This window comes from Lagopus leucura, unplaced genomic scaffold (assembly GCF_019238085.1).
Source record: "Lagopus leucura isolate 7727_CA_CO unplaced genomic scaffold, USGS_WTPT01 Super-Scaffold_100157, whole genome shotgun sequence".
Classification (NCBI taxonomy): domain Eukaryota; kingdom Metazoa; phylum Chordata; class Aves; order Galliformes; family Phasianidae; genus Lagopus; species Lagopus leucura.
Genome location: NW_024962334.1, coordinates 17,559,091 through 17,586,934, shown reverse-complemented (window position 1 = coordinate 17,586,934; position 27,844 = coordinate 17,559,091). Strand labels below are relative to the sequence as shown.

At 36.2% G+C, this 27,844-nt stretch overlaps 1 protein-coding gene and 1 long non-coding RNA gene across 4 annotated transcripts in view; one reads left to right on the top strand and one right to left on the bottom strand.

Annotated features, from left to right (window-relative positions):
* The window catches only part of ANKRD28 (ankyrin repeat domain 28), a 170,820-nt gene that overhangs the window by 21,888 nt on the left and 121,088 nt on the right, over positions 1-27,844 (bottom strand). For 2 of the 3 annotated variants that reach the window (XM_042888446.1, XM_042888444.1), the window contains 10 exons: positions 25,000-25,078; positions 14,803-14,873; positions 11,708-11,908; positions 10,977-11,064; positions 7,246-7,388; positions 5,666-5,878; positions 2,755-2,833; positions 2,213-2,327; positions 1,712-1,794; positions 10-73 (listed from right to left, as the gene is read on the bottom strand). In XM_042888446.1, the coding sequence (XP_042744380.1) occupies positions 10-73; positions 1,712-1,794; positions 2,213-2,327; positions 2,755-2,833; positions 5,666-5,878; positions 7,246-7,388; positions 10,977-11,064; positions 11,708-11,908; positions 14,803-14,873; positions 25,000-25,078 (1,136 nt within the window). The remainder of the gene's footprint in view (positions 1-9; positions 74-1,711; positions 1,795-2,212; positions 2,328-2,754; positions 2,834-5,665; positions 5,879-7,245; positions 7,389-10,976; positions 11,065-11,707; positions 11,909-14,802; positions 14,874-24,999; positions 25,079-27,844) is intronic. The other variant, XM_042888445.1, reaches the window with a different exon arrangement.
* On the top strand, positions 9,214-15,152 carry LOC122189333. Its single transcript, XR_006181784.1, has 3 exons — positions 9,214-9,230; positions 9,844-9,912; positions 15,139-15,152. It is a non-coding gene; the product is annotated as an uncharacterized LOC122189333 (long non-coding RNA).

Here is a 27,844-nt window from a genome sequence, read left to right as displayed (position 1 = left end):
TTTACATACCCTCCAGCTGCAGCTGCATGAAGACAAGTTCTGCCAAAGTCATCTGGTGTGTCTATGTCAAAACCTATAAATCAAGTATTTGTAAAGCAGTTATGCAATGCAGGCTTTCACAAAACTGTTCTCATCTACCCTTAAGAGAAATGCTTACAAAGCAAACTTAGCAGCTACTCGAGAAAAAACACCAAAAACAAGATTCCTTTGAAACTAAATGTTGTTACTTGCAGTGTTTTGAAAAGCACATTCAAATAAAACTGAAAAAGGAAAAAGTAAAACAAAATTTGCAGTGTTGAGGTAAGAAGTTATGTTGTTCCTTATCTGATCTAACTGCTAGTATTTCTGTATCATTTCGTACTGGACATAATATCCATGAAGATAATGGGAAAACTTAAGAATAAGCTACAATTTCTACATGTTCTGCAGATAACTTTAAAAATTTTTTAATTTTTAACAAAGAGGGAGATATCAACACTGCCAAATCCAGAATCAATTTACATTTAATCTTTCATTTTAGCTCTCTAGTGTCAGGCAAAGATCTTCACTAAGCTGGGGATCCATATTAAAGTTGCCATTTAAGCCTTAACTTTGTCCTGGCATTTCTATGAGAAAGATTGTCCTCCATGCATTATTAATTAAGTAACTAAAAACTGATTGGTCAAACTTATCTTTGTTGTTAAGATGGGTATCTGAAGAAAAAGCTGTAGCACGAGACGTAAAGTCTACACAGTCAAATAAAACAAATGGGACACCTCGAACGTCTCAGCCCAATTGTACGTCCAGGACAACCCTTCTTTCCCTCTTCCAAATGGAGGGATTTTTCTTAGAATTTGACACCAATCAGCACACTCGTACACTTCTACTCATAAACTTCATGCTCCCTAATTGATTCTTATCCTGTTGTGCTGCAAATATGGCAGCACCTGAATTATACATCACAGAGTAACACAAATGTTGGATTGGAAAGAATAAGCAAGGGCACAAACTCTCCCCTCTGGGCAGTATTACCTACAGAAAACAACCCTCAAAACTGACTCCTGTTTCAAATGACCCCACAAAAATCAGCATCAGATCCACCCAGACAGAAGCAGTAATGAAGTAGAGCAATTGAAACTACTTTCCATCTTAACCAGAACTTGGACCTCAGAATTGTTTCATGCAAATGAAACTTCCCTGACTCCATTCCACACGCTCACCTTCAACTTATTTTAAAGCAAGAAGTTGCATTAACAGTAAAACATCAATGCAAGTTTTTAAATGAGCAGTCACAAAGTCTTCAGAGCTATCAGGCTGTCTGCTATCGGAATAGACAGGAATAAATCAACTTGTACAAAACTAAAGACATAATGGCAGGGACATGAAAGATGCTGGATAGAATAATTAGAACATTAGCCTTTCTTTTTGAAGTCATATTATAGCCTGGACCAGTTACTCTATCACTTTGGCCAACTTAAAACAATATTTTATAAGTTATAGAGACACTATTTCAATACGGATTTTTTTTTTTGGTGGAAAGAAGTAACTTCTGTATAAGTTTACTTTCTCTTTTTCTACAGACTGCCCATTAAAACAAACAAAATACACATTGTTACCAGGCTACTAATAAACTCTAAAGATTCCTGTGTATTACTAAATTAAGACTTGAAAGTTAGCCTATAGAATAAAAATTAATTATAAAGCCATTATAAGACTTTAAAGAGTATCCTACCTGATGAAAGGAGCTTTCTGCAGCAGTCTGAAAATCCACTTAATGCTGCCAAATGGAGAGGAAACATCCCATGTATACCCCGCCTAAGATACACCATAATCAGGTATCACAGTTTCATTACAATTGAAATAAGACAAACATGACTATGCCAAAGTCAATGTGCATGGCTTGCTCACCAAACTACCAAATTAAAATACTGAGCCATAGGAAAACCTCACATACTAAGTGCTTTCTTATTAGGCAGGGTGTACTAATTCGGTGCAACAGTCAATTAAAACAGAGATTTTATTTCAAATATATTGCTTTACAGAGGAAAAAATTCCTTTTTGTACAGATTGTAATGTATTGTGCAGATACGTAAAAGCACAGTACAGGATAATACAGAAAATATTTCCTATTTCAAATTTTAGCAATATGAAAAGATCCTACTAGACTTGTTAGTCTAATAAACACAATTCTAAATTCTCTCAGCTTGCACTCATGTCAGCAAATGTTACCTACTTTGCAGTGTCAGCACCACTCGTAATCAGAGTGTTGATTAATAGCTCATGGCCATATCTAGCTGCTATGTGCAAAGGAGTATTTCCATTCTTATCTTCACAGTCTATTTCAGCTCCTATAACATAAAAAGTAATAATTAACTAAGAATACATATTGGCATACAGATGCTTCTGTTAGAAAAACAGCACCGACAGTAATTTCAGCAGTATTAATAGTTGTTCAGTAATAACTGTTTTGAATTTAGTATTAACGATGAGCAAAATGGAGAGAAGCGTGTCTGCTAATATGGAACAAGTGTTCTGCAACTTCGGTTATAAAAAACAAATCAGCTCTTTCCATATTCTGAAAAATAAAAAGCTCTTCAATACAACTTTTCAAACTTTACAGGCAGACATACCAGACTCCACCATTAGCCCAATTACTACTAGGCAATGGATGTGAAAGAAACTTTTAGTATGCTGCTGTCAATACAAAGGAGGAAAGTATATGAAATTCGGGAAAGATGACAGATCTACTCCTTCCCAAATTTTTTTTTTTTTTACCATTTTGAATGATGGTTTGAGATCTTGAAAATCTACCGTGGATTGCTGTCATGTGCAAAGGTGTTTTCCCATCTTTACTCTGTAACAGAAAAAAAAAAAGCATTTGCTTATGTCCAGTAAAAGCAATCCATCAGGCCTGACCTCTACTCCTGCCTTTAAATTCTGCCTGTGCAATTCTGAAAGATGGATGCTGGCAGTTAAAAGTCAGCATGACACGAAAAACTCTACAAAAGAGGTGCTCTTAATCACTCCTTCAGCTCCGAGTGACAACTCAATGATGCCCTTTCACCCTCAATTATGCTTTTACGATAATCGCTCTCAAGGGGATGATGACAGAACAACAAGCCTATGCCCAACTCTCCCCCCACCCAAATCTAAAATAACACAATGCTTCTTTACATAAAACTTGTTTCTTGACAGAAAACAGCTGTATTTACTATGGATGTTTACACATTAAAAACCTCCTATGTTCCACCAAAAATTCTGTAAAATGATACTTGTAAGTAATTTATCACAAACCACAAGTAATGCTTGGGTGGAACTACTCAACCACAATAGGTATTACACATTTGAAATGCATACCAAGCGTGCACTTAGTCACTCACCCAGTAAATATGCTCTGCAAATAGGCCAACAATAATGCATAAAGGACTTGCAATTTTAAACAACACAATCTAAATGCACTTACAAAAACAGGTTTTTTTTCTGTTGTTATTTCTTTAGGGTAACTTTTTTTTTTTTCTGTACTTGATCACAGGTAACGGGAAAGCTTGACTGCAGAAGAATTCTGACAAATGCACACAAAAACCGCACTCAAATAAAAGCATTTTTGGACTCACACAGTGCATCTTCACATTTTAAATATTGGCTTTGAAAAATAGAAAATGTTAAAAAAAATTGAAGTTAAGAAGTTAATAAGTGAAAGATGGGAGGGGGAACATAAAATATGAACAGATGTATTGTCACAGCTGGCTGCTGTGCAGCAACGCCTTCCATCTTTACTCTTCCTTTGGAAACAACTGACAAAGCCTCTAAGGATGCGTATGCTACTGAAAATCTGTTATGTTTTAGATGGACCTGAACATGGCATTTTCAGCAATGTCACTGCAAAAAGCAGCACATATTGCCTAGAACAATGCGTTTATGGGAAATACTGGCTTCTCAGACCTAGACTGACAGAAATAAAACAGTTTCCTTCTTTAACGAAAAAAACCAAACATATTTATACACCTGGTGTCTTTTTCCCTCACTTTTCTCTTTCTTTAAGATAAAAAAATGTAAAGAAATACAACTGTATAAAATAAGCTTAGTTTGAGCGAGTGCCCAGAAACTGCTTTGGTAAGTAACATTCTAAAATTTAAATGGAGAAACTAAGAAGGTAAGGAAATACATCAGTCAACAAGACACAGAAGAATTTCAGGGCTTAGAAGAAGAAATCTGCAATGGCACTGGTTGAGTGGTGTTAAAACTCTATCTCAAAGGAGAAGGAAAAAAATAGACCCAAGTGCCACTGGTACAGCACCTCACAGGGACTTCAGGAATAACCAAAGGTGACAGTATTAGAAAGTAGTGAGCTGACCGAAGGAGAACCCTCAAAAACAACGTAAGATCTTGCAAAGGACAGCAAAATAAGCAATAAAATAATCTTGCAGTACAAATGAAAAAACACAACATAGTCAATAAGTGATTTTTTTAAAATACATTCTGTTCAAAATTAATTTAAAAAGAAATGTAACGTATTTCTAAGACATTTTGCATTCCCTACTAGAACTACTTTGTAAGAACTACTTTGAACATCAGCCTCAGTATTTGGAAACTGAACAAGCTTCATTTCAATAAATACTTAGTAGGAAAGCTCTAAAAGCATCCAATTCCAACTTTGCAACTGATTATCAGCCACACAGATTCTAACTTAAGTTTCCCTTTGCTGTTTTTTTAAGGATTATTCTTCTGATTAAATCCAAGATTTATCTTCATAATTAAAGGAACCATGAAATCTATGCTTTGGATCCAGTAACTTAAAATCAAGTGGGCAGGACGGAAACATGTCTCTGATGTCAATGAACATTTTGTCACCTCCAAACAACACTTCACCCATATTATAAGCACCAAAGATCTCAGAAGCTTTGTCAGTCAACTTGAATACATTAGCTGCTCTTTGCACAGCTTCTGATGTTATTCTGTATTATAACTGACCAAATGTAGTCATTTACCTACACACTCAAGAAAATAATGTGATATTTGTGTTATAGTTTGTTTTTATAACTGGTGGATTAGAAATGATCTCTTCACTAAGACTAATTCTAAAGAATTAGAATTCTAAAGAATATTCTGCACCAAAGAACTATGACCAAGAATGTTATAAGTATGGCAGCTCTGTTCATAAAGTTTTGCTGGAATATCTGTTCAAGACTTTTCATCAGCCCAATCTACTTACCTTTCTAACTTTAATATGAAAGAAACTCCACCCTCCTAGATTTTAGGATCTTTTGCTGGCGGAGCTCTCCACCTTATCCTGTTCATATACATTTCTCTGAAAAATCTTGAATTTCTTTTATGTTGCTTATTTATAAGAAAAATATGTAATTTTGCGTTTTCATTGTGCTCTTAATCACATAGACAGAATCAGGAAAACAAAATAATAGGGACTTCTGCCAATTAAACGTAGCCAAGATTGACTAGATAGTATTGTCAACTTTCATTATCCTTACTATCTCCCATAGAGACAGCTAAGATTTAGACCAACTTCCTTGAAGCAACTGTCTTATTTTTTTCTACATTATGATTCACAGAAATATTACATCAGTCAGTTGGAACTCCAATCACTGCCTCATTGAAAGCTTTAAAAATCACTTCTGAAAAAGATGTACTACATTGTTAAGAGTGAATGGATGGTTTTGGATTCACCTACCTTCATATTTACATCTGCTCCATTACAGACCAAAAGTTCCAAACACAGTGCTCCATGTGTTGATGCAGCAGCAAAGTGCAAAGGTGTAAACCCCTTTTCATTCATTTGATTTACATTAGCACCACAGTCTATGAGTTCATTCACTACAACATCTTGTCCATTATAGCAAGCTACATGAAGAGGAGTATTTCCATAGGCATTTGGTTCATTCATCTGTTAAGAGACAAACAAACCAAAAAATACAATCAGTTAGTTGGCAAAAACCTGTTTTACCGTAGCATTTAACACACAGAAAATTTCATAATTTCATTATGTTTTGGAATTTTTCAAAGCCAGAAATTAAGAGCAAGTTCTGGATGTACTACTTTGAAACAGAACATGAGGTATGACTGCTTTTCAGCTCAGTTAACCTCCTCCAATTGTGTCCATGCCAGTTTCCTGTATGCAGTATGTAACTTGAGAGAAAACATATTAAAAAAAACTATCAGCAGTGGTTATTTGCACTGACACTACAGACTAGCACCTTAAGCACTGCAGGACCTCAACATTTCTCAACAGCATTTGCAGGTTTCCAAAAAAACAGGTGTCAGAAGGACTGAGTCTCTCAAAACTGAGTTTGAAGCTTTAAATATAGAACTCCTAGATCTATAGGAGAATGTGGACATAAACACAAAAATGCAAGCTGATATTTCTAATAATATTAAGGAACTGAGTGTAACACGAATTTTGGTTATGAACCACTTCTAAAATGCAAATTCAAATGCTTTGCAAATGAATTATAATAATAGTGCCACTGCTTAGGTAACCATGATAAAAAACATTAGACTTGATCTCTAAACTGAAGATTCCAAAGTATTTTTTTGGAAGTGGAGTGCAGGGAATTAGAATTGGGTACAGTGTGATACTGAATTCTGATCTACTTTTCAAGATAGAAGTTCAGTGGTGTTACTCAGCTTTGCAAGACTAAATACAATGCACAGTGTACCTTCCTTACATGGTTTCACAGTTCACTGTTACATACTTTCCATGTGCAGATACTGTGCAGCCTTTTAATTTACTTTGCATTTCAGTATTAATATGGCCTTTCTTACTGTACTATTAAAGTTCCTGACAATCTGCAGTATTTCCCAAAATAGAGGTGGTACATACATATGGAATTCAGTAACATCTACATCATAAAAGGAACGGAGACAAAAGAGTTTTATTTCCTGCAGTTCCAAAAGGATGTGTGGGGCAAAGCCAGGAACGGAATTCCTATTTCCTCTGTTTCAGTCTGATACATTAGGAGTCAGAAATAGCAACTGAACAAAATAAAAGTAAGAAACACAAAGCTATTTCTAAATAATTCAGCAAAAATTGCAAAGCTCTGAAGTTACCTGGGGAAAATAAGTTTTACAACGAGAACAAAGTGAAACAAAACAAAACCACCACCACAAAAGTATACGATTGAAGATACTTGGAAATATTTTCTCTATTTTCACTATATCCTGAAGAAGCATGAAACAGTGTGCTAGAATACAAACAAGAGCATTTAAAACAAGAACAAAAAAAAAAAAAAAATCACTTTTATTCTTTCTTACATCAACTCCAAGATCGAGAAGATATTTGACTACACTGATCATCCCACTAGATGCTGCAGCATGTAAAGGTGTATATGATTTCTTGTCTTTGCATGTTACTTCTGCTCCATGGGCCACAAGTAATTTCACAACTTCGATATGACCTAAAAGAACAGACAAAGAAAAAAATGAAGCTGCATTTAATACGAACTGTACAGCTATTATAAGATGAACAAGACACTGACTCATTTGGATCTGATCTGGAAAGTAAGAGTGTTTACGTTTTCTAATTCTTTTGTGAAGTATAGAAGCAACACACAATGCCCATCCCCAGATGAGGTTATCTGAACATAACTCCCTCCAATAATCGCACCATTTAGTTCAAAATCAATTCAGTACATGAAAAACTCTTGGCTTCTGCTTATATCGAAGAGGTTTTCTGAAAATTCGAAAACTACTGAGGTGACTCAACTTTGTCATTATTTGAAATCACTGCAAATTTCTGTTAATGATTAGAGAATCTCACTTGCAGACTTCCCTCTTCATCGCAACTGCAGATGCATTAAGGTTTCTAAGGCCTTCAGCACAAACTTTGAAAGAAATATCATAATCCAACCAGAAAAGAAGACAACATTCTATTTCTGAATAAAACCACAGGCAGCCCAAACCAACGGGTGGCATCTCTCCCAGCCATACAATGCTGTGGCAAGGCCCAAGTCAGCCCTTCCCCTGCTGGCGCCTGCTGGCTCCACCACCAGCCTTCAGGCTACCAGGCTCTGTGCTCCAAGACAGAAGCCATGAAAATAAGCTAGTCAAATCTTTGTTCTTGTTGCTGAGTACATCTGTCAAACAAATTACCACTAAGAATACGAGAGTTTATGCCACTTCAATAATCACGACAAAGTTTATAGAATTGAGAAAACTTATGGTAAATTAACAATGATAAATGGAGAGCTTTACCTCTGTCATTGACTTGTACAGAAAGAAACAGGATTTTTTACTTTTCAAGTAAAACCTTTAGTCTATTTACAAATATTAAACAAAAACAAAAACCCCACACAAAAACAACAACCATAAAACTTACATTATCCAGATTCTTAAGTGCAACGCATCAAATACAACCTTCAGTTTCAGTGCTTCATAAACAGTGAAGCTCTGCTTCTTTAATGACTAAAAGAACGTGCACAAGTTTGGGAAGGAAATATCTACCCAAGGGAATACAAAAATGCTTTAATAAATATTCAGTCAGCCACTATATATTTTATGTTGCATGCCCCCCAAAATACAAAAAGATCCTCACCTAGCTATACAGAGGAATATGAGGTGCTGCAACTCTGCATTTCTGAACAACTTTAGTATTTTAGAAAAGACACAGAAATAAATTTAAACACGATACTCATCTTGTGACCCAAATAATATGGGCACAAAAATGAAAACAATCAATCCCTACACCAGAGAGAGAAGTACAAAGGATATTGTAAGTGGTGAAAAGAAGAGAAATACAAAGTGGTACAGAAGTAAATATTTAAAAAAAAAAAAAAAAGAACACACAAAAGAAAATCCCTGACCTGCATTTAAAACGCAAGCAGCAGTCAATGGAAGATACTCAAACAGAAGAGCAGTAGGAAGTTAACAGGAGTCATCCCACACACTCTGTGGACAACGCTAAGACTCACAAATGAAAGCCCACCGCTTGCAGCGTTGCAGCTAGAGAGCAATGGAACTGGGTGAAAAGCAGGAAGGAAGGGAAACAATGGCTATAGGCCTATAAAGTTATTTATAGGAGTGTGACGAAAAGCACAACGTCTCTTTTACTCTGCAGTCTATTTTATACAGTGGGAAAGGTCTTCGGTTTTCCTCCTAGAAACCGGAGCAGTGTGAAATGGCATTAAATTGTGAGAAATGTTCAGCAAAAAAAATTTCCATTTAATATCCTACAGAACAGCTCTAACTAAAATTGGAATAAATGTAGCTTATCTGAAAAATGGAAGACTTTTTCCACCTGGGTGAGCACATGCCAGAAAATATGTCTGTCCTCTCTGATGCTTGTCAAATCTCTGCCATCTCATGCACTGACTTTCATTCAAAAATTTTTGCAAATAACCGCCTTGAGGTGAACAGCCTGTCACAGAAACTGCATAAGAAATTGCACAGAAGTCTACAAGTAGGTCACAAAACTCTAATACAAAATAATCCAAAGAAATATCGGATCATTAATGAAGATTGTTCTCCAAGTTCTCTATTAAACTGGTACCTGTACGTGAAGTGTAACGTCATGGAGTTTCAAACTACAACTTAAGAGCATGAATGCTGTCACAATCTCTTCATAATTTACTAGCATAAGTCTTTTCTTCTGAAGACTGTTCTTTCTCACATTTCACAGGCTTATTTTACATTGCTACTAGATTACTTCAGATCTGTACTGGCAAAAACAGATCTAACGTGAAATCACTAATGTGAAATCAGCCTAAAACAGAGTTCTGTAAAGACAACAGTTAATAATTGTGTTTTTTTAATGAATCCAGGTATTTCTGAAATGATCACTTTTACAATCACTAAGACCTTGCAAGCAAGCTTAAATCTGTAAATGAAACTTCATTTTTCATTTGTAAAGAACAGAATCATCAGTCCTTGGACCAAAGGATACTTCATACAAAGAACAATTCATCATCAGCCCCCTGAAACTTGGTAAGTTTTTTCATCAAACAGTATTTATACAGGGTAAATTTACACATACTTCTGCTCTTTGGCTCTGCTCAGTAGGTAAGTTTGAAATTGCATTTCCACTTATTTCCAAGTTATTGCTTTTATTTCCTCTTTTATTGCAAGACTGGGAAAGCAGTTGAAAGATACTTGATGCCACTTCTTTTTGTGTAACAGCATTTAGTTAGCAACCTTAAGTCTGTTTTTAAGAACCTCCTCCCCCACACTGCACATAAATGTTTGCAATGCATTATGCTTACTTACAAGCAATTGTATAACTTGCAATAATGAACATGAATATTAAACTGCATATTCAGGGATATTTTGTCTAGGATCAGACTCTCAAGAAAGAATTATCCTAGACTTAAGTGATGTGAATGAGTCTGTAGTCTCCCAGTTAAAGCATGTTTGTTTTTTGGTGAGCAGCTACATTAAAAAATACTCATTTTACTTATGGAAACGGCAGTCTAGAAATTATTTTTCCTGAGTGTTAACTTAATTGTTTGTCAACAAAAATCAAGCTGTGCCTCTATAAAGCACAGTTTAAGGTTTTCACTGAGACAGAGGATTTAAGTGCTATTTTTCTCTTAGTCTAACTGAAAAAAGAAACAACACAGGTTTCACATCTTTGGATAATCTCTGTAAAGAATAGGAACACGTTCTTCTGAAGTTTTGTAATGTAACATCACATGTATATAAAATATGTGTTTTCAAGAGAATTTAGCATTTCAGGTATTAAATACAAAGAAAATGCAGATTCTCAAAACTTAACAGGCATAAGAAATTACATATTACAAGGTCTCAGTTCTGCAGTTCATACTCAAAGAAATTCCCAGGCGTGTGGATTCATCGAAGACCGATGTTACTGCTTTTACTCTTTCCACTTGGCTGGATAATGAAACAATAAGCTTAAACAATGAGTAACAAACAAGATAATGGAATCATCAACTGCTCTCCTCTTGAAATCAGTACCAAAATTTAACTGATCACTTTTTTTTTTTTTTTTTTTTTACTACCAGAATAGTAAACAACTGCAAACACATACATACCCATATATGCTGCCCAATGTATAGCTCTTCTGTCCTTCTTGTCAAATGCATTAATATTGGCTCCTCTAGACAACAGTAAGCTGACCATCTGGGATAAAAAGGAAGAGAAGAAATCCTCTATTCAAAATGGAAAACTCTGCTTAAAGTTAGACAAAGAAAAATAACAGGAGAAGACAAAAAAAAATTATGTGTTTTCAAAGGATTTAAATGTGCTGTTTTTTAAAATATTCCTTGTGCTTAAAGAAACTTGCCCAGCCACCTTGGCAAAAATAACAAAATGACTAATTCCCTTAATTCAATGTTAACAGAAACATTTATAAGCTAAGCAGGGCAAATATGTGGCAAATACAGCAAAGAAGAGATCTTCAGGCTAAGGGGTGTACTAAAGGTAATTACTGAACTGGCAATCCTAGTCAAGTCAAACCAAGCCAAGTGCCAAGCTTGTCACTTTTAGGATTTGAAAACTATTACTAATTTAAACTCCACTCAGGCAAATTTGCTTATATCCAGAGAGGTGAATACTGTAATAACCTTCCAACTAGATGATGTAACACAACCAATTTGTACACAAATGCACGTAAAAGACAAACTAAAATACAAAATAGGAGCTTGGTTTGCGGTTTTTGAAGGGATGGGAGGGGAAAACATGATTATAACCCAAGAAATAAAAAATTAGAAGTGTGTTGGACAGAACAGTAAGTAGCAAGCAAGCAAAGATAATTAGTTCATACCTCTACGTGTCCACTGAAGGCTGCATGGTGCAACGCAGTTCTACCTGCCCGATCAGACACATTTACATTACTCAGAAGAGGCACCAAAGCTTCGGCACATTTCACAGCTTTATTTGCAGCTGCTATATGTAAGGGTGTCTGCCAGTTTTTATCACGAGCATTGACATCTGCTGAATGCTTTAGCAACACCTGAACAGCATCCTGAGAACATTTACAAAAAAATAAAGCCACTCAGTAAAGATTTCAGATGTTATGTGTTAAATCCAAATACACATGAGCATATACAAACCACACACTATATATAACACATAATGGAAAACAACTGTCTGCAACTTGTTCTTTTGTTAACGTTCTTATTCCTTGAGATTTGTACTACCATAAATCCAGACTTGGGATCTTCTCAAGGACATGAAGAACATATTCCCTACAGATTTCAATTGCATCAACTGTTTCCTGGTCTTTTTTCCAATTCCCCAAACCAGCAGGCAAATTGTTTTGTCAACACAACTAATTTACAAACCTCAATAAACCTCCCTAGGACTTCCTTCATTACCAAGGATTAGTGACATACCATAAACCTAAAATGCACTTTCATCTATTTGCCAAGCGAAATGTTGGAACTGAAAAAGTCTAGAAATGGCAGAAAGACAGAGTAACTTATTAAATGTACATTTAAAGAACCACAGATAAAACAGAGCATGGTCATAAAGAGTTTCAACATACACTCTTGTGAAACTCCTGAAAAAACGTTTCAAAATGTTACACCAAAATCCACGTCTCAAAAACATTATTCATTTCCTTTCATTAGATGCAAAAGCTATGAAAACTTTATGAGTAAGATAAACAAATCCAACTAAAATATGTGCACATAACTGCAAGGCAGAAAAAAACCCTCTCACTGACATTACCATGGTAATAAATACTGCACTTCACATCAACGCCATGTCCTTCCCACAATTCACTAACTGCTTTAAGTGAATTTCAATTCAAACACTGAGCACAAAAATAGGTCTCTCTGAAAGCAATGCCTCCTATTTATTTCTATGAAAACTACAATAGATATAAGAATATTGACACTACTCAATAGAGCAGTTTTACCTACAAGCAAAATGCTAAGTAACACTGATAATATAATTTATATCTAATTAATGGAATTTTCTTCTACCAAAAAAAAAAAAAACAAAACAGGAACAAACATAAAAGTGACATCAGTAGCTTGTAACTTAAGTGTGAAATTGAATACTTTCTATTCTCTTAGAGAAAGTTCATCAGACTTAATACTTCAAAATTTAGTCAATATTTTGATCTGTTGGCTACAGTGAACCAAATCTAAAGAAAAATTATAATCAGAATGGTGAAATTTTAAAACACCTATTAACTATTTTGCAGAAGGAAGCACCATAGTAAAATAGGAAAACAGCATAATTTATCTTCCATTTCACTGTTTATTTAATGACGTGCAAAGATTAGCAAAACTGCTTAGATTTTCCCAGGTATGCACATATTAAGGCCTAGACTCCTGCAGTGTTGACATGAAATTGTTTGAACTCATGCAGCTGGCAGCAAAATCCACAGTACCAGCTATTTTGCACGATGCAATGTCCTTGTTTGGTCGCAGTGCCCTTGCTTCAAGGCTAAGACCACATGCTTTGTTGAGACGAGTACCAAGAATATTTTCATCTAACGGCTGGAAACTTCAGATGAATGTCAGACGAACACAAAGCAGTCCCCACACACATCAACCATTGCTGCATCTACATGGTCTCCAATGACATGCCATGCTTACAAACAGAAAAATTTGATAAGAGCCTGTCAGTGCCACTAGGACAAATCATTTGATTGGTTTACAAGCTTTGTTTGCCTTTGCTTAGTATTTTTTTCTTGAAAATATTCCACATTTTTAAAAAGGAGCGTGATTATGTTCATTTTAGTTACAACTTAAGTCCTGTTTTGACTGCAGCACTCCTCTCTGCACGTTTTACTGATTTAATGAAGTTTTGTCCCTTTGAGGAATGAAGTATCAGTGCTTCAAGAGAGCTCCCAAAGGAGCAGCCTAAAAATACTACAAAAAGAACAAACAGTGTTTCCTACCAAGGGCTCCCTCAGAGATCGATTTTCAAACACTGCTTTGAATAACACAATCCCCACATAACTTAGCTATTAATGCTAGCAATAAAATAATACAGCTTATCCAAGGCAAAAGCTGACACAGTGACTGTTTAGATAGTTCATGGATCAAATACTTGATGGAATTGAATAGTATGGTTTTTGCAAGCGCTGAGCTTCTTCTTCTCAAGCAAAAGTTTGCACAGAAGCATCAAAAAAAAGTAATAATAATCAGCACAAAACCAAAACACTTTTACTTTTGAGACATACTGAAGTGAGCGTCAATGTGACTCAAGATCTCAAAGAAGATAGCTCTCTATGAACTCTTCCACAAAAGCTCAGGATTTTTCTGCTTGTTTTGATCTTGTACAGGCATTTAAAATTTTTATTAGGACAACAACAATAGAGGAACAACAACAAACGTACACTTAAATCACTATATTCCCATAGCTGTGTTACAGCCAGGCTTCAAAAATGTTCCAAATATTTCATTTACAAGCTTTGTTTACAGTACTATCATTACTCATTAATGGAGATTTTTTGTCTTTTGTTTCTTAAATGTTTTTGCAGGTCTCATAGAATCATATATTTGTTCAAGTCTGAACAGTCTAGTACGAAAAAAGACAGATTATGCTGCAAAAGCCATATTAAATCTTATTTTATCTCTAGTTCCCTCATAGTGAACCATTCTGGTTACAAAAAACGTGCAGAGGAGTTCGGAATATTACACACGCAATCTTTTCTGCTAGGAAGGTAGCATTTAATCAAAAAGCAAAGCTGAGAACTGTGTTTGTTTGCCCCCTTTCTTCCTACGCAGACATATGATATACATGTACATACCATCAGCCTGTTAAACAAACCGGTGCAGGTGTTCTGCAACTCAAAACGTTGGGAGTAGTTGCATTTCATGAAAACTGAACAAAGAACAGAAGGTACTTCGAGACATTCTAAAATAATACAAAGCAGTTTAAAAGAAAAAAAAAGCATACCTCACTACAAGATGCCACAGCTCTATGTAGAGGAGTCAACCATTTGCTGTCTTTGGCATTAACTCTAGCTCCTGTAACAAAAAAATGTAAGAACAGAATTAAACAACACACCTACAAAAAAGAATTAAATATTCTCAACTACAGTGAGAAAACTGTTGGAAGATACTTATTTTAGGCTTATTTGTATAGCAAACTGACAAAAAAAAAAAAAAGGAAAAGGAATCTTTTCTTTACCTGAAGTCTACCTTTTGAGAAGATTCTTTTAACACAGCATTTGTAATAATACTCTTCCATCAAAGTGAACTCATTTTTTTTCTTTTTTTTTTTTTTTTTTAGATGTAATACTCTACGCTCTTCTACATTTCTAAAGTCTGGTAAGAAAGACGGATTCCTGAATGGAGATCCAGAACCAAAAATCTCCTCTTTCACAATGTACAGAAATTCTTCAATAAAACAGAGGAAGAAGCTGCAATCACTCCCCATGCCTCCAGTTTCCTTGTCATTGTTCAATCTACTGTCTAAATACATAACAGAATGACGCTCCCTCTACTACAGAGATTTGGAAACACATCTTTACTCCATCAGGTCACCTAACCCACCTCAGCTCCTCTTGAGCTTCCCTTCCTGAGTCAGACTGTAACAACCTCACCACTCTGCTTCTAAAACTGTACCCAAGAAAAAGCTGCCCTCCATAGGAAAACAGATTGCACAAACATCTGTTACAGATACATGTCTAATTTAGGATTTTTTTTTTTCCTTAATAATGACAGAAAAGACAATTTGGCAACTTTTTCCTGAAGGAAGCAACTTGCTACATGGTCAGAGCATATCTCTTTCTCAAGTTTAAAATACAGATGTTATTTCAGAACCAGCGTCATTTTTTTTTGTATGGAAAGAATAATAACAACTTTAAAAAAGGATGATAGACCAACGGAGCACAAAATGTTAAACGGGTTACTGGTTAGGACAGTCAGCTGAGAAATGGGGTATTTTGATCTAAGCCTCCCGGATCTGTGCCAGTAGTGAAGTCCTTCCCAAACCAGGTAATCAAGAAACATATCTGTGCATACAAACACATGGTTGTATGTATCAGCAAAAAGAAGATTTGGAGTCAATTTCATGCTTATCATTTTGTGGTCAATTCTTTCTTTTCTGACATAAGAATACAACACGGGAGCTAAAAGTGGAAACAAACTCTCACTTTAATCCTAGATCTTCCAAGAACCAGACAGAGCCTGAGGCTTCTACCAGTTGGCTACAATTTCAAGGACTTCCTTCTTTCCTGCTCTAAATCTCAGAAGCTTTAGGTCTCATCCTATTTTCCGAGTGCTAAAGTTTTCGAAAAATAAGTTTGAAGAAAGGGGAAGAAAGTTCAAATCCATTTGAGAAATACATATTCTAACAATATTTTAAGAGACTTTATCTTAGCATTCTGCTTTCGTTAATCATCATGAGGATCTGACACATGGCACCAACATGTACTATAATGTACTATATTGTATCTAATTCTGCACAGAGCTCAATTGAAAAAAACAAAACAAACAAAACTGATGGCTCTAAATGTCAACAGAATTGTCTTAGAATTTTTGGTAATCTTTCCCTAAGGATAATAATATGAATAATCAGTAACTGAAAATATTATCAGTTACGATATATCAGACAACTGTATCGAGTTCTTCTGTCCATCTTCCAGGCTATTTTTAGTCACTTCTTGGTTTAAGCAGACAAGACAAAAGCAAGAGCCAAAATGGTGCTCCACGCTTCATACCTAGAGCCAATAACCAAGGAATGAGGAGTTTCAAAATCAAATTGACTTCTATTTCTAACTTCAGGATACAAATGTCTTTCAAGTGTTTAAAGCAAATCACTGTGTAAGGGGAGTTACTAGGTTACTAACTACTGTTTCTATTTTCCTCAGAAAAATGCATTCTCGAAGTCTGAGATCAAGTCAGATCCACCCAGGTGACCAGGCGTGAGATAGGAGAACCACACCCAGCAGAAATGCATATTTCCATTGCAAGAAAGTGGCATTTTCCTAAATTCTAGTGAGAAAGTGCTTAGAGTTCAAGTTGTTCACAGGCTCAGCCAAATAACGTATTTCTGGTATGCTAACACAGAGTCAAAAATCCCTTAAGAAGAGACTAGGAATAAATACAAAAAGATATCATAAAAGTATTTTCTCAGTGGTAAGTTAATTAAACTTATTAGGACTAAAATACCATTATTATTATTATCAAATGTTGTGCTTTTTTTTGTTTTATTTCTGGTAGGAAAAGAATCTAAGGAAATTTGAAGCAATAGTTAAAAGTAACAGGGCCCCTCAAAAGGACAAAACAATGCCCCTGCTCTGTAAGTGATCTTCCATTCAAAGACGAAAGCCTAAGTTTAGGACTTGCCATATTTATCAAATGAATATAATATCCAAACGTAAAGTAAGTCATCTTTTCAAGTGCACAAAAAGGTATATTCTCTTACAAAGGTAAAACAAAGAATTTCTGACAAGAGATCTGCATCTTTGTTGCGCTCTTCTAAGGAGGAACCATCAAGTCTGCTTTTTCACAACAAACAACTCTTAAAGGAACTCCAAAAAAATATCTGTGTAAGCACTATTTATGTAGGAATGCTATGGGAATCAAGAGAGCTGTAGCTCTACATAAAGAAATACAACAATCTCAATTCCCCTTGAGTTTCTCCAACAAGACACGCTGCCAAGAGTGATTTACATTTCACAATACAGCTTTTCCAGATAACCCTGTATCTGAGGACAGTCCCCCTCTAGGTTATTCTTTACTCCTTGGGAGGTGGTTTGGAGAAACACTCCAGTTCTTCCCTCTCTCTCCTGATGCTCTGCAGAAGACAAAGCACCCTCAAACCTGTCGTATTGTGCAACAGAGATGAACTTTACATCCTTTACCCTCCGAACCCCAGATCACTGCAAGTAAATGTTAGAAAATATATTATACCTTTAATAAATTGCCTTTTGCTTAAAGATGATTTGAACACATGCATGTGTATAAACTACTGGATAACGTTACCTCTGTTGCTGCTGCACTAACCAGGGCATCCTCTCACATTCTGAATGCCTTCTAATGCAAGTTCGGCAGCAATTTGATCTTTCAAGAGTTAGATTCATACCTCAGCCCTGGTTCTGTAAAGATTGGATATTCCAGACCCCAGGGGCCTGAACTTAACTCCAGAAAATTAAATTCAACAATTAAGATATTTCCCCTCCCCATTTAAACCTCTTGACAGTATTTTACGCATTTTCTTTACAGCTCTATTATTACGTCCTTCATTAACAGCTGACACATTAAAACAGCTCAGTATGTATTTAATGTTTTTCTGGTTTTCTTTTTTTAATTTTATTTCTTGTAATGCTGCAGAGCTTGTAGGAAAACGATTTGGGGGCTTGCAAGAAATATCAAATACAGTACAACCATTATCTTTGCTTGAAATTAAAAATTGGTTATGTAAAAGCAACTCTCCTTTCAAACTAAACACTAACTAATTTATTCCACTGTGTCTGTGTACTTAATTGAAATATTAAGCAAAATCTTCCAAATCTAGACCTAGAAAATTATGTCAGGCCATATCCATATGTCTCTCAGTACTCTGAATTGTGTTTCTGAAGCTCATTGTTACTGCACAGGTTTCAATATCCTTGCATGTGAGTGGGAGTTAACATCTCAGCACTTCTCTTGAAGAGACATCAATGAATGGTAGACTGGACAGGAAATTCTGCAAGAAACAGCCACACACTTTCTTAATTCATGAAATGCAACAGAACTATACGCAGCTGTCTGTCACCAAACCACCTCTGGTTTCCCCACAGAACAAATGTTACTAGCTTCTGCCATGAGGTTCTCTTGCTCATTACCAGAAATCCAGAATTCTTCAAAATTTTAAGTTCCCTCAGAAGACTGATATGCATAACAGCTACAGCAGTTAACACTTCACTGCCTGGAAATAGATTCAGAAAAGGAATACAATAAATACTGGCAAGACATTGTTGTCTTTGCTCACAGTACTAATTTAAAGTGTTCAATTGCCTTCCACTATTCTGTTTGTGACCAGTATTTTTAGACTCTTAAGGACAATATTTTCCTTTAATATTGCACAAGATGTGTTAGAGATTGTACACTATCATAACATAACAAATGAAACAAAACTATTTTCACTCACATATATGTAAATGGACACCTAGTGTTCTGTATTTGAAACTCTGAAAGCATGTTTATTTGAGAGTAAAAGATGTAAATGAGATGTTCAGAATGTATTAAAAAACAAAAACTGAACAACCACCATGATTAACATCTAGAATACTGAAACACTTTTAGAAATTATCTTTATAGGAAGAGGATGTTTCCAATATAAATTATTGAGAATAAGCAATAGTTCACACTGTAATTAGATTCTATTTAACTATTTTCCTATGGGTTTGTATCGGCTTTCAAACTTTTCCCTTTTTGAATGATCAACTTTTTATCTAGGACTGTGAAAATACCTAAAAGTAGCAGGCCGAAACAGCCAAGAGTTTACTGCAGAATGAACAGATGAGAAAAATTTTCCTCACACAGAAAACCATGCTAATACTTGGGGGAAGATCCTGGAAAAAATACAAACGTAAAGATGACAATTGAGGAATCAGTGAAATCTAGGTAATTGCTCATTGGAAAATTGGAAACTTTGAGAATTATAGCTGCAAAAATCATGAGTAAGACCTAACAGAAATAGCTTCTACCTACGTAGGGGGCAAATGTGCAATAGAGGATCTATAGAACAGTATAAAAAGAAAAAAAAAGGCCTGGATTGTCTTGATCAGCCACACCAATGCTTCAACAATCACCTTTATTTTTACTGTTTACAAATCCATAAGAAAACAAACAGAAAAACAACTGATAGAGAAATCAGGAGAAATGCTTGAAGAAAAACTATCCCATCCTCCAGAACTTGGCTGCCTCGTCACTATAAAAAGTCAATTTCCTTTCAGAACTTAATAGCTTTTGCTATCTCTCAGTTACTACACCCTGAGACTTCTGTGAGTAGCACAAGTTTCTCAGATTCTGGGAGCCATTGAACATCCATACTTTGGTGGACAAGAACCTGGACATGAGCCAGCAGTACGCACTTGCTGCCCAGAAAGCCAACTGTGTTCTGGGCTGCATTAAAAGAGAAGAGGCCAGCAGAGAGAAGGAGGTGATTGTCCCCCTCTACTTGGCTCTTGTGAGGCCCCATCTGCAGTACTGTGCCCAGGCCTGGGGTCCCCAGCACAAGAAAGATGCAGAGCTCTTGGAGCGGGTCCAGAGGAGGGCCACTAAGATGATCAGAGGGCTGGAGCACCTCTGCTATGAAGAAAGGCTGAGGGAACTGGACTTGTTTAGATTGGAGAAGAGAAGGCTCTGGGGAGACCTCATTGTGGCCTTCCAATACTTGAAGGAAGTATATAAACAGGAGGGGGAATGGCTGTTCACGAGGATGGATAGTGATAGGACAAGGAGGAATGTTTTTAAACTAAGACAGGGAAGGTTTAGGTTAGATACTGGGAGTAAGTTTTTCACCCAGAGCGTTGTGACACACTGGGACAGGTTGCCCAGGGAGGTCTGCCCATCTCTGGAGGCGTTCAAGGCCAGGTTGTATTTGGATATGGATGTGGCTCTGGGCAGCCTGGTCTGGCGGTTGGTGACCCTAAGCATAGAAGAGGTGTTGAAACTAAGTGATCATTACGGTCTTTTTCAACCCAGGCCATTCTATGATACTTTCTCCTAAGCTTCATTTCAACTTTCAAAAAGAAGTTAGAGCTGCTTCTTTTAGCAACGTTCTACAGCAACCACGGCTGAGGGCAGTGAAGCTAGGTCTGAAATTAAAATTGTGGCTCACATTGTTGAAGGCAGAGGAAGCAGCCAGAACATAGAGACAGTGTAAAAAGAACCCCTATGAAACCACACACCCTAGCATGTGGGTACATTTGCAACTGAAACTGAGGAAGCTTCGTTCCACTGATATGTTTGCAGTAACAGTCTTTCAAACTGGATTGCCACTGCATGGATTGTTAATATTTGCATGGCTTAAGAATTAGATGAAAGAAACACAGCTGGAGTGGAACAGTGTCAGAAGGTCTTTATTATCTTCCAGAATATCGTTATTGTAACAACTATTTCCCAGCTTCAGATTCTTCCATTTTACAGCTGACCCAAGAAAAAGCACAACAAATACTTGTAAGCTGCCAAATCTTAATGAGACTAAGCCTGACTGCACATTCATGTCTGCTGAGCTCTGTGCAGTGAGAACACCGGGTTAAGCAAACAGAAATGCCTCATGCTAGTATTTAAGTGTCAATGCAATAACAGTAACTAAACCTACTCAAAAGTAAACACTGTAACTCATGTTTCTCCTCATGAAGTGTGAAGACTTCAGTGAAAGCAATAATAGTTTACATGGCACAAAGAAGCAAACTCGAAGAAAGTTACTAGTTGAGAAAACAAAATGGAAGATCAGAAGTTTGTCCTGCTCCTCTCACTTGGCTGAAGCGACAACTCCGATTGTGTTAAAAAAAAAATAAAGTAGGACAAATGGAAAAAAATGTATTTTTAAAACAGGAGGAGCCTCAGCATTACAGTCCACTTGCAGGACTTAGCTGAAAGGAGGGCTTGAGTCTTTATAAGGACTTAGCTGATAAAAATCAGTTCCTGACGTTCAGTTAAACAGTGTCTAAGTTATGCTGCTTTTCTACTTCTCATAGTCTGTCATCAAGTATTTATATAATTAAATTCAGTACACTTACAAAAAGCAAACAGTACCAGGATGCTGAGTTGTACATATACTGTAATAACAGAACTTTGATTAGTGTTATAACTCTTTACAGAGTAATAGAAAATAAAATGTTTCTAAAATTATTAGTGACGAAAAATGATCTTTTGTTCCATCATTCTGTAGACTATAAACAAGCGCCTTTATGCCTCAGATATTTACTGTTCACCTTCCTACCTAACAAACTTAGTAACCCTAACTGCACAGTTAGCTACAATCTGAAGGAGAGATGATCTGAACATCCAGATTTCTGCAGAACACAGTGCTATCATGATCTGCTTGGAAAATCCTTCAGAATCCTTGCCCAGGTGAAAAACAACAGGGGCAGATCACAGATCAACCCCAAATGCTGGTGAAAAAATAATTCATTCAAGATCTCAAAGCCAAAATGATCATGCTTATAAGACTGACAACTTACTCCACAGAACTCTGTAAAAAGACAGAATTAGTTTTATCTTCAGAATGTGAAGTAAGGGTTGCTCACATCTACAGTAAAGCAGTATAAAGTAACAGCAATTTATGACCCAAAATCCATCTCTGAAGGGACGTAAAAGAAGTTCCAGTGAAATTTTTGAAAGTATGTCTGTGTAACAGACGATACATGCTTTAGCAAAGAATAGAGAATGATGAGAAAGAATCAGAAAAGAACCACTGCGTAGAAGTGGTTCAGTAACTGACTTCAGTAATTTTGATGTCCATTTCAAAGGAATAATAAAAAACTCAAGGCAAACAGTTCCCAGAGGATTGCTGGCTTAGCAGGAAAACTTCAGAGTGGTTCTTAAGAACATACCAGCACAGCTGCCTTAGAAGACATTACAAGTTACAAAGTCAACCTTCCACGTGGTGAGAAATGTCAGGATGAAAATAGCCTACAATACTTGTTTCAGTTCCCCATGAGAACATATTACATTGGTCAATTATAAGGCACACCATCTTTACATGCAAATTTACTGAACGCAGAAGATTTCTAGTCAAATATGTTAGTTAACTGCTTTCTCACTGTTCAAAAAGTGGTTGCAACATGACAAATTTCCTTCAAACTTTACTGTAGTAACAGATGTCCTTTATTTGCTCCCCAGTGTTCACATTTTATAACAAAATGTAACCTAAATCCGTCTCCAAGGAGAGATTTGATCTCCAGCTGAACCACAATAGATGAATTTTCTGTATCTTTATGAAATTGAGAAAATAAATACACTTATGATCTGTTAAGTGGTTCCAATTAAATTCCAATTACAAGATGGAAGTTGGACAAAAACCTAGACCCAATCTCTCGGAGAAGTACTGGTGCAGTGCTTCAGATACAGCTGCAAGCACTCTCACTACACAGATGACAAGATGTCAAACCCAGCATTCAGAAATGAACACTAAATTAGTGACTTCTTTTTAAAGAGTCTCATTTGAGCTGTTTGCCAAAGATTCCTGACTATAAGTAGGAAATATTACAGATCAGTGCCCAAGTACAGCACAGCCTGTCAAACCAAACAGTCTTAACATGAAGATATCACTTTCTCACCCACTGAATGGATCCTCATCACTCTCTCACAAATGCAGCAACACTGCAGCTGTGCCTCCTTCACTGTAAACCCCCAATTCACTCCCAGATCACCCCTCCTTTGGGAATGTGAAGCACTACTGCAGAAGACTCAATCACATCATTCACATCCACAGCACAGTGCGAGAGCACATGCAGGTTAGACCAATACTGCCTCAACAGTCCACAGCATTCAAAGCTCTTGATACTATTTTAATTGTTTTATGTAAGCAAATTATCATTTTCATTAATTAGCATTTATCTGAGTATCAATGCCTCCCAGTCCTCCTGAACAATCTCTATATGCACAGCAGCAGCCCACATCCTCTCCTCCGTGCAACAATTCAATTTTGTACTATGTGTGCAGTGCTAATTTTTAGTTCTCCGCTTCCCCTCTTTGTTCTTCAATTTTTCATCCACTTACTCCCAGGCTGCATGCCCAAATAGCATGACTAACCTTTCTTCTCCAATTATTATTGCCCAATCAGAGTCTTATTACATTAATATCCAAATAAAAACGTCTGTTCTATCACTAGCCTGAGAGGAGGAGTGATGGATTCTCTTCAGCCCCAGTTCTGGTGACTGGACTCAGCTCACCCACACAGATCAGAAGCTTCACTCCCAGAAGCAGTTGACTACAACTTCACAAAATTTGTAACATGGCTAATTATTTTTATATCACTGTGAAAACCTCAACAAAAAAGAAATATCCTTGCCAAATTCACAATATCCTCTTAGAACAGAGAGGTCATTGTATATTCTCAAGAGTCACAAGAACTTGTTTTTCACTTGACAGGGATGAGCAGCGTGCTTTTCTGACCCATCTTGTCAGCAACACAGTTGAACTTTTCTGGAAAAATTTTTCTTACGTGATCAAAAAATTTTAAACTATGACATATTTCCCTAAGAAGTATATAGTTATACAAAATGCCACATTTATTATAATAATGTATATAATTACATGTAATATATAGTGGAAATATTACATTTTGCTAAATTATAAATAAATTAAGTCATACCTGGCAATTTCAATTGAAAATCTGGAGGCAACTCCTACATACTTACAGTGACACTTACTTAAAGTAAAATTTGCTGTTACAGGTTGCAATGGGAGGAAGGAAAAATAGCCAACTGTGCATGGGTAGTGTTTGCCAGTAAGCAGACTGAGCACCTAAGAAGTTCTGCGGGACAAGCTTTCATCTTTGCATCTAACCTTAGAGCATCAGGAACTTAGCTACCTGATGGGTAAGTCTGTCCAAGATTAAAGACAATCAATTCAGTAGCTCAGTCAAACTGTGTTTTTAAGTTCTTTTTCAGTTTGTTTCTCTTCCTTTTTAAGCTTAAAATGTACTGTCTTACAAAACTTGTGCATTGTTTTAGTGAAAATAAATAGAAAATGAGAAAAGCAGTTTTAAAATTTCCGGCCAAACCGATTTATATCCTCTGCATGTAAGCAATAGCAAAAGATAATAAAGAAAATATATCACCAATTTCAGATTCTCTTTTCTACATTCACTTTTTTTTTCCTGAAGGCCAATTTAAGACCAAAGCAATGCTGCAAACATCTACACGTAACACAAACATTATTACTTCTTTAAAGTGGAGTATCTAAAGCTGATCGAGCTACAAATAAGAAGAAATAACTGAAAAAGCTTTCTACCAAAAGCATTTTAGAGCAGAACTACACAGTATTGTAACACTGATAAGCAAAAAACCCAAACTTTCAGTATAAGCTTCTTCAGATTTTAGTACATTAAATACCTCAGTAAAAGCTACACAAACTAAGATGTGCATAAATAATTTTTTGAATGTGCATAGAGGTAATTTTTTTTTCCATTAACAGGAACAGAACATACCAGATAAAATAAGCAGTTCAATAATTTCTGCATCTCCCAGATAGGCAGCAGCATGTAAAGGGGTCCTTTTCTCATTATCCTGTGGTAAGAGGGGGGAAAAAAGGTTTTATTCAAAATAAAAACTGTGTTTTAGCATTCTGCATGAGTTATGAAAAAACAATGCACAAAAATGCATCTTCCAAATATTACACATTTTATATTTTAGAAAACATTGTTACTCTAAAGATGTAGGCCACATTTATTGAGACAAGCGCACCTCTCCCTAAGGAACTGTTACACCTACACAGTCAGCTAGCACGTTTTCCTGAGGTACACAGGTTGACAGATACTCATCACACCTGAAGATAAACCTATCAGTCAGAAATCACCACTCACTTGTCTCCAGAAACATGAACTTAAGGCTGTTCTGCATATTTAAAAAAAAAAGGTGCTTCACCTCTATATATTGGTGTGAAATGCTTTCTTTGGGAAGTTGAATGTCAACTTCAGCAATTACTTTGAAAACAGGAAATAGAAAAGAAACTGGAGTGAGTACATGCAGAAATGTAGAGATTTCAACTGATTTGTTTACTGCAGATGAGCAAAGAGGAGGAGGAGATACAGTTCATTTTGCAGAAGCACTCCAGCAGATACAGATAAGATCCAGGAATGTGGATAACTCAGGCTGATCTTGTGTCCTTCTGAAGTTACAAATAAGCAAGAACGTTAACAAACACAGAATTTAACAAAAACAAGAACAAAAATCAGCCAGTTTGCTCTTTAGGGGATGGCTGCTGAAAAACTAGAAAAGAAACCGATCTTCATGAGCATCCGGGATTAAGTTCTCCTTAGATTTCCAAAGCATTTTAGTAGAGCTTGAAACACACTGTGAGGTCAAGGGAGGAAGAATCAAGATGACAACAAGCAATGAATTTTAAGTAGCGAGACATTTCTATTAATTCAATTGTTGTTGATAATTTCAGAAAATTTCATTTTAATTGACCTCTTACTTGTGAAGATTTGCTAAAATCACTGTAATTGGTGAATTCCTATTCGAGAATTATTAGCATGCAGGAAGAAAACTACAAGTATGAGGCAGGAGAGATCCGATAGCAAAGAGTTACTGCTGGAGCGTACAAGACAACTTCACAACTCAGCACATTCCAAACTCCACAAAAGAAAGCAAGAAAAAGCACACACAAACCCACCGCTCTTATCTGCTGCTTAACACTGTTTTGTCCCTGCTCAGAAAAAGTTCAAATCACATATTCACCATACTATCAATGTTTCCTAACTTCATTTTTCTGAATTACTCAGAGGGGATTCAACACTGAGCAGTATGCAACCAGGCACTGATGCACCATGAGTAAGCAACTAATAGTACATGTTTATCATTAACACCACATAGTGCCAGGATGTCTCAACTGTAGATTACACAACTTCTGACAAAAATTAAATAAAAGACAGCTCCTGGCACTGAGGATTTGAAATGCAGGAGGAGGGAAAAGTAAAAAAGACTGGAAGCACAAGGGAAACATTAATACACACATTAAGCTTGCTGTTCCTCCAGCCCAAAGGAACAGTAACCAGCACTAAAAAGCAGCTTTCCTTCCTCCTATCTGGGAACACTGGGGTACTGTATAATAACATGCAATCCCACTTAAGCCTGTTTGATAACATTAAAGTGCCCACAACTTACAGTACAAAAATGAGTGTAACACTTCACTGTCTTCAACCTCACCGTAGAACTAGAGCAAATAAGACAAGTCATGAATACCCCTTTCTGTAGAGAAATATTCTCTGAAGAACACAACCAAAGACCACATACCCCATCTCAGTGATAAAAGTTGTGCAAGCAGTCAAATCTGATCTATCAGAAATCTTTCAACACAAAGGGACAGAATGAAGTTGCTTGTTTAGAGAAATGTTAACTACCAAGCCTCTGTATATTTTTCTGAAACACCGACAATCCAAATTTCTGGTGAATCCAACTCATATTTCCCCAAATCCAGCCTCTACTAAAGGGAAAGAGTTGAGTATCATGAAGCCACCAAGACATCGAAGCAGCAGTGTCTAAAAAACTCAAACCCAACTCCTGATTTTGCTGAGATGCTCACATTCTCATATCCTGGGCCAAATCCAGGGCTTGCTATTTCAGCAATTCCAAAGCCCAAGGTCTATACCAATTTCAAATGTTCTGCAAGTTAAAAACACTTTTGTCTGACTCCTTCCTCAGTTTCACAGCTGTAAATTTTTTTTTTAAATAACTTGCATGTGGGAGAATTTTCATTTCAGTAAAGAACCATTTTTCAGATGATCTTATTAAAAAAAAACAACAAAAACAACAGAAAATCTGCATTCAGTAAGCTCTCATCAGCATGCACATGTCAGCTTCCTTTAAAAAAAAAAATCCAACTTCATTCAAATTGAAGTCTTACATTTCATTGGTGAATTTTAATAAAAGATATCAGGGTAAAATTAAAGAAAATTTTATACTTTATATGCGGCTAAAACACTGCCATACAGATCAACTACTTTTTATTTTAAAAGAGTAATCATCTGAAGAACAAATTTCATCAGCAAATTTAAAAATATAAGCATTAAAATCATTACAGCAAGTAAAATTAATCCAGCTTTCAGTTTTAAGAAGCAACTTTGTGAGCTAACAGTTTGCAGCACTGGTGCATCATACTAACACAAACTGGCACAAACGGCCTTAGCATTGTTTCTTCAATATCAGGAACTTAAATGACACCGAAAGGAACATTCCATAAAAAGAAGTTTTGTACATAAAGCTATGGAATATCAAACCCTGTTGGTACTTCGCCATTTAAAACACTGCACTATTCCTAGGGTAGCCTTTGGC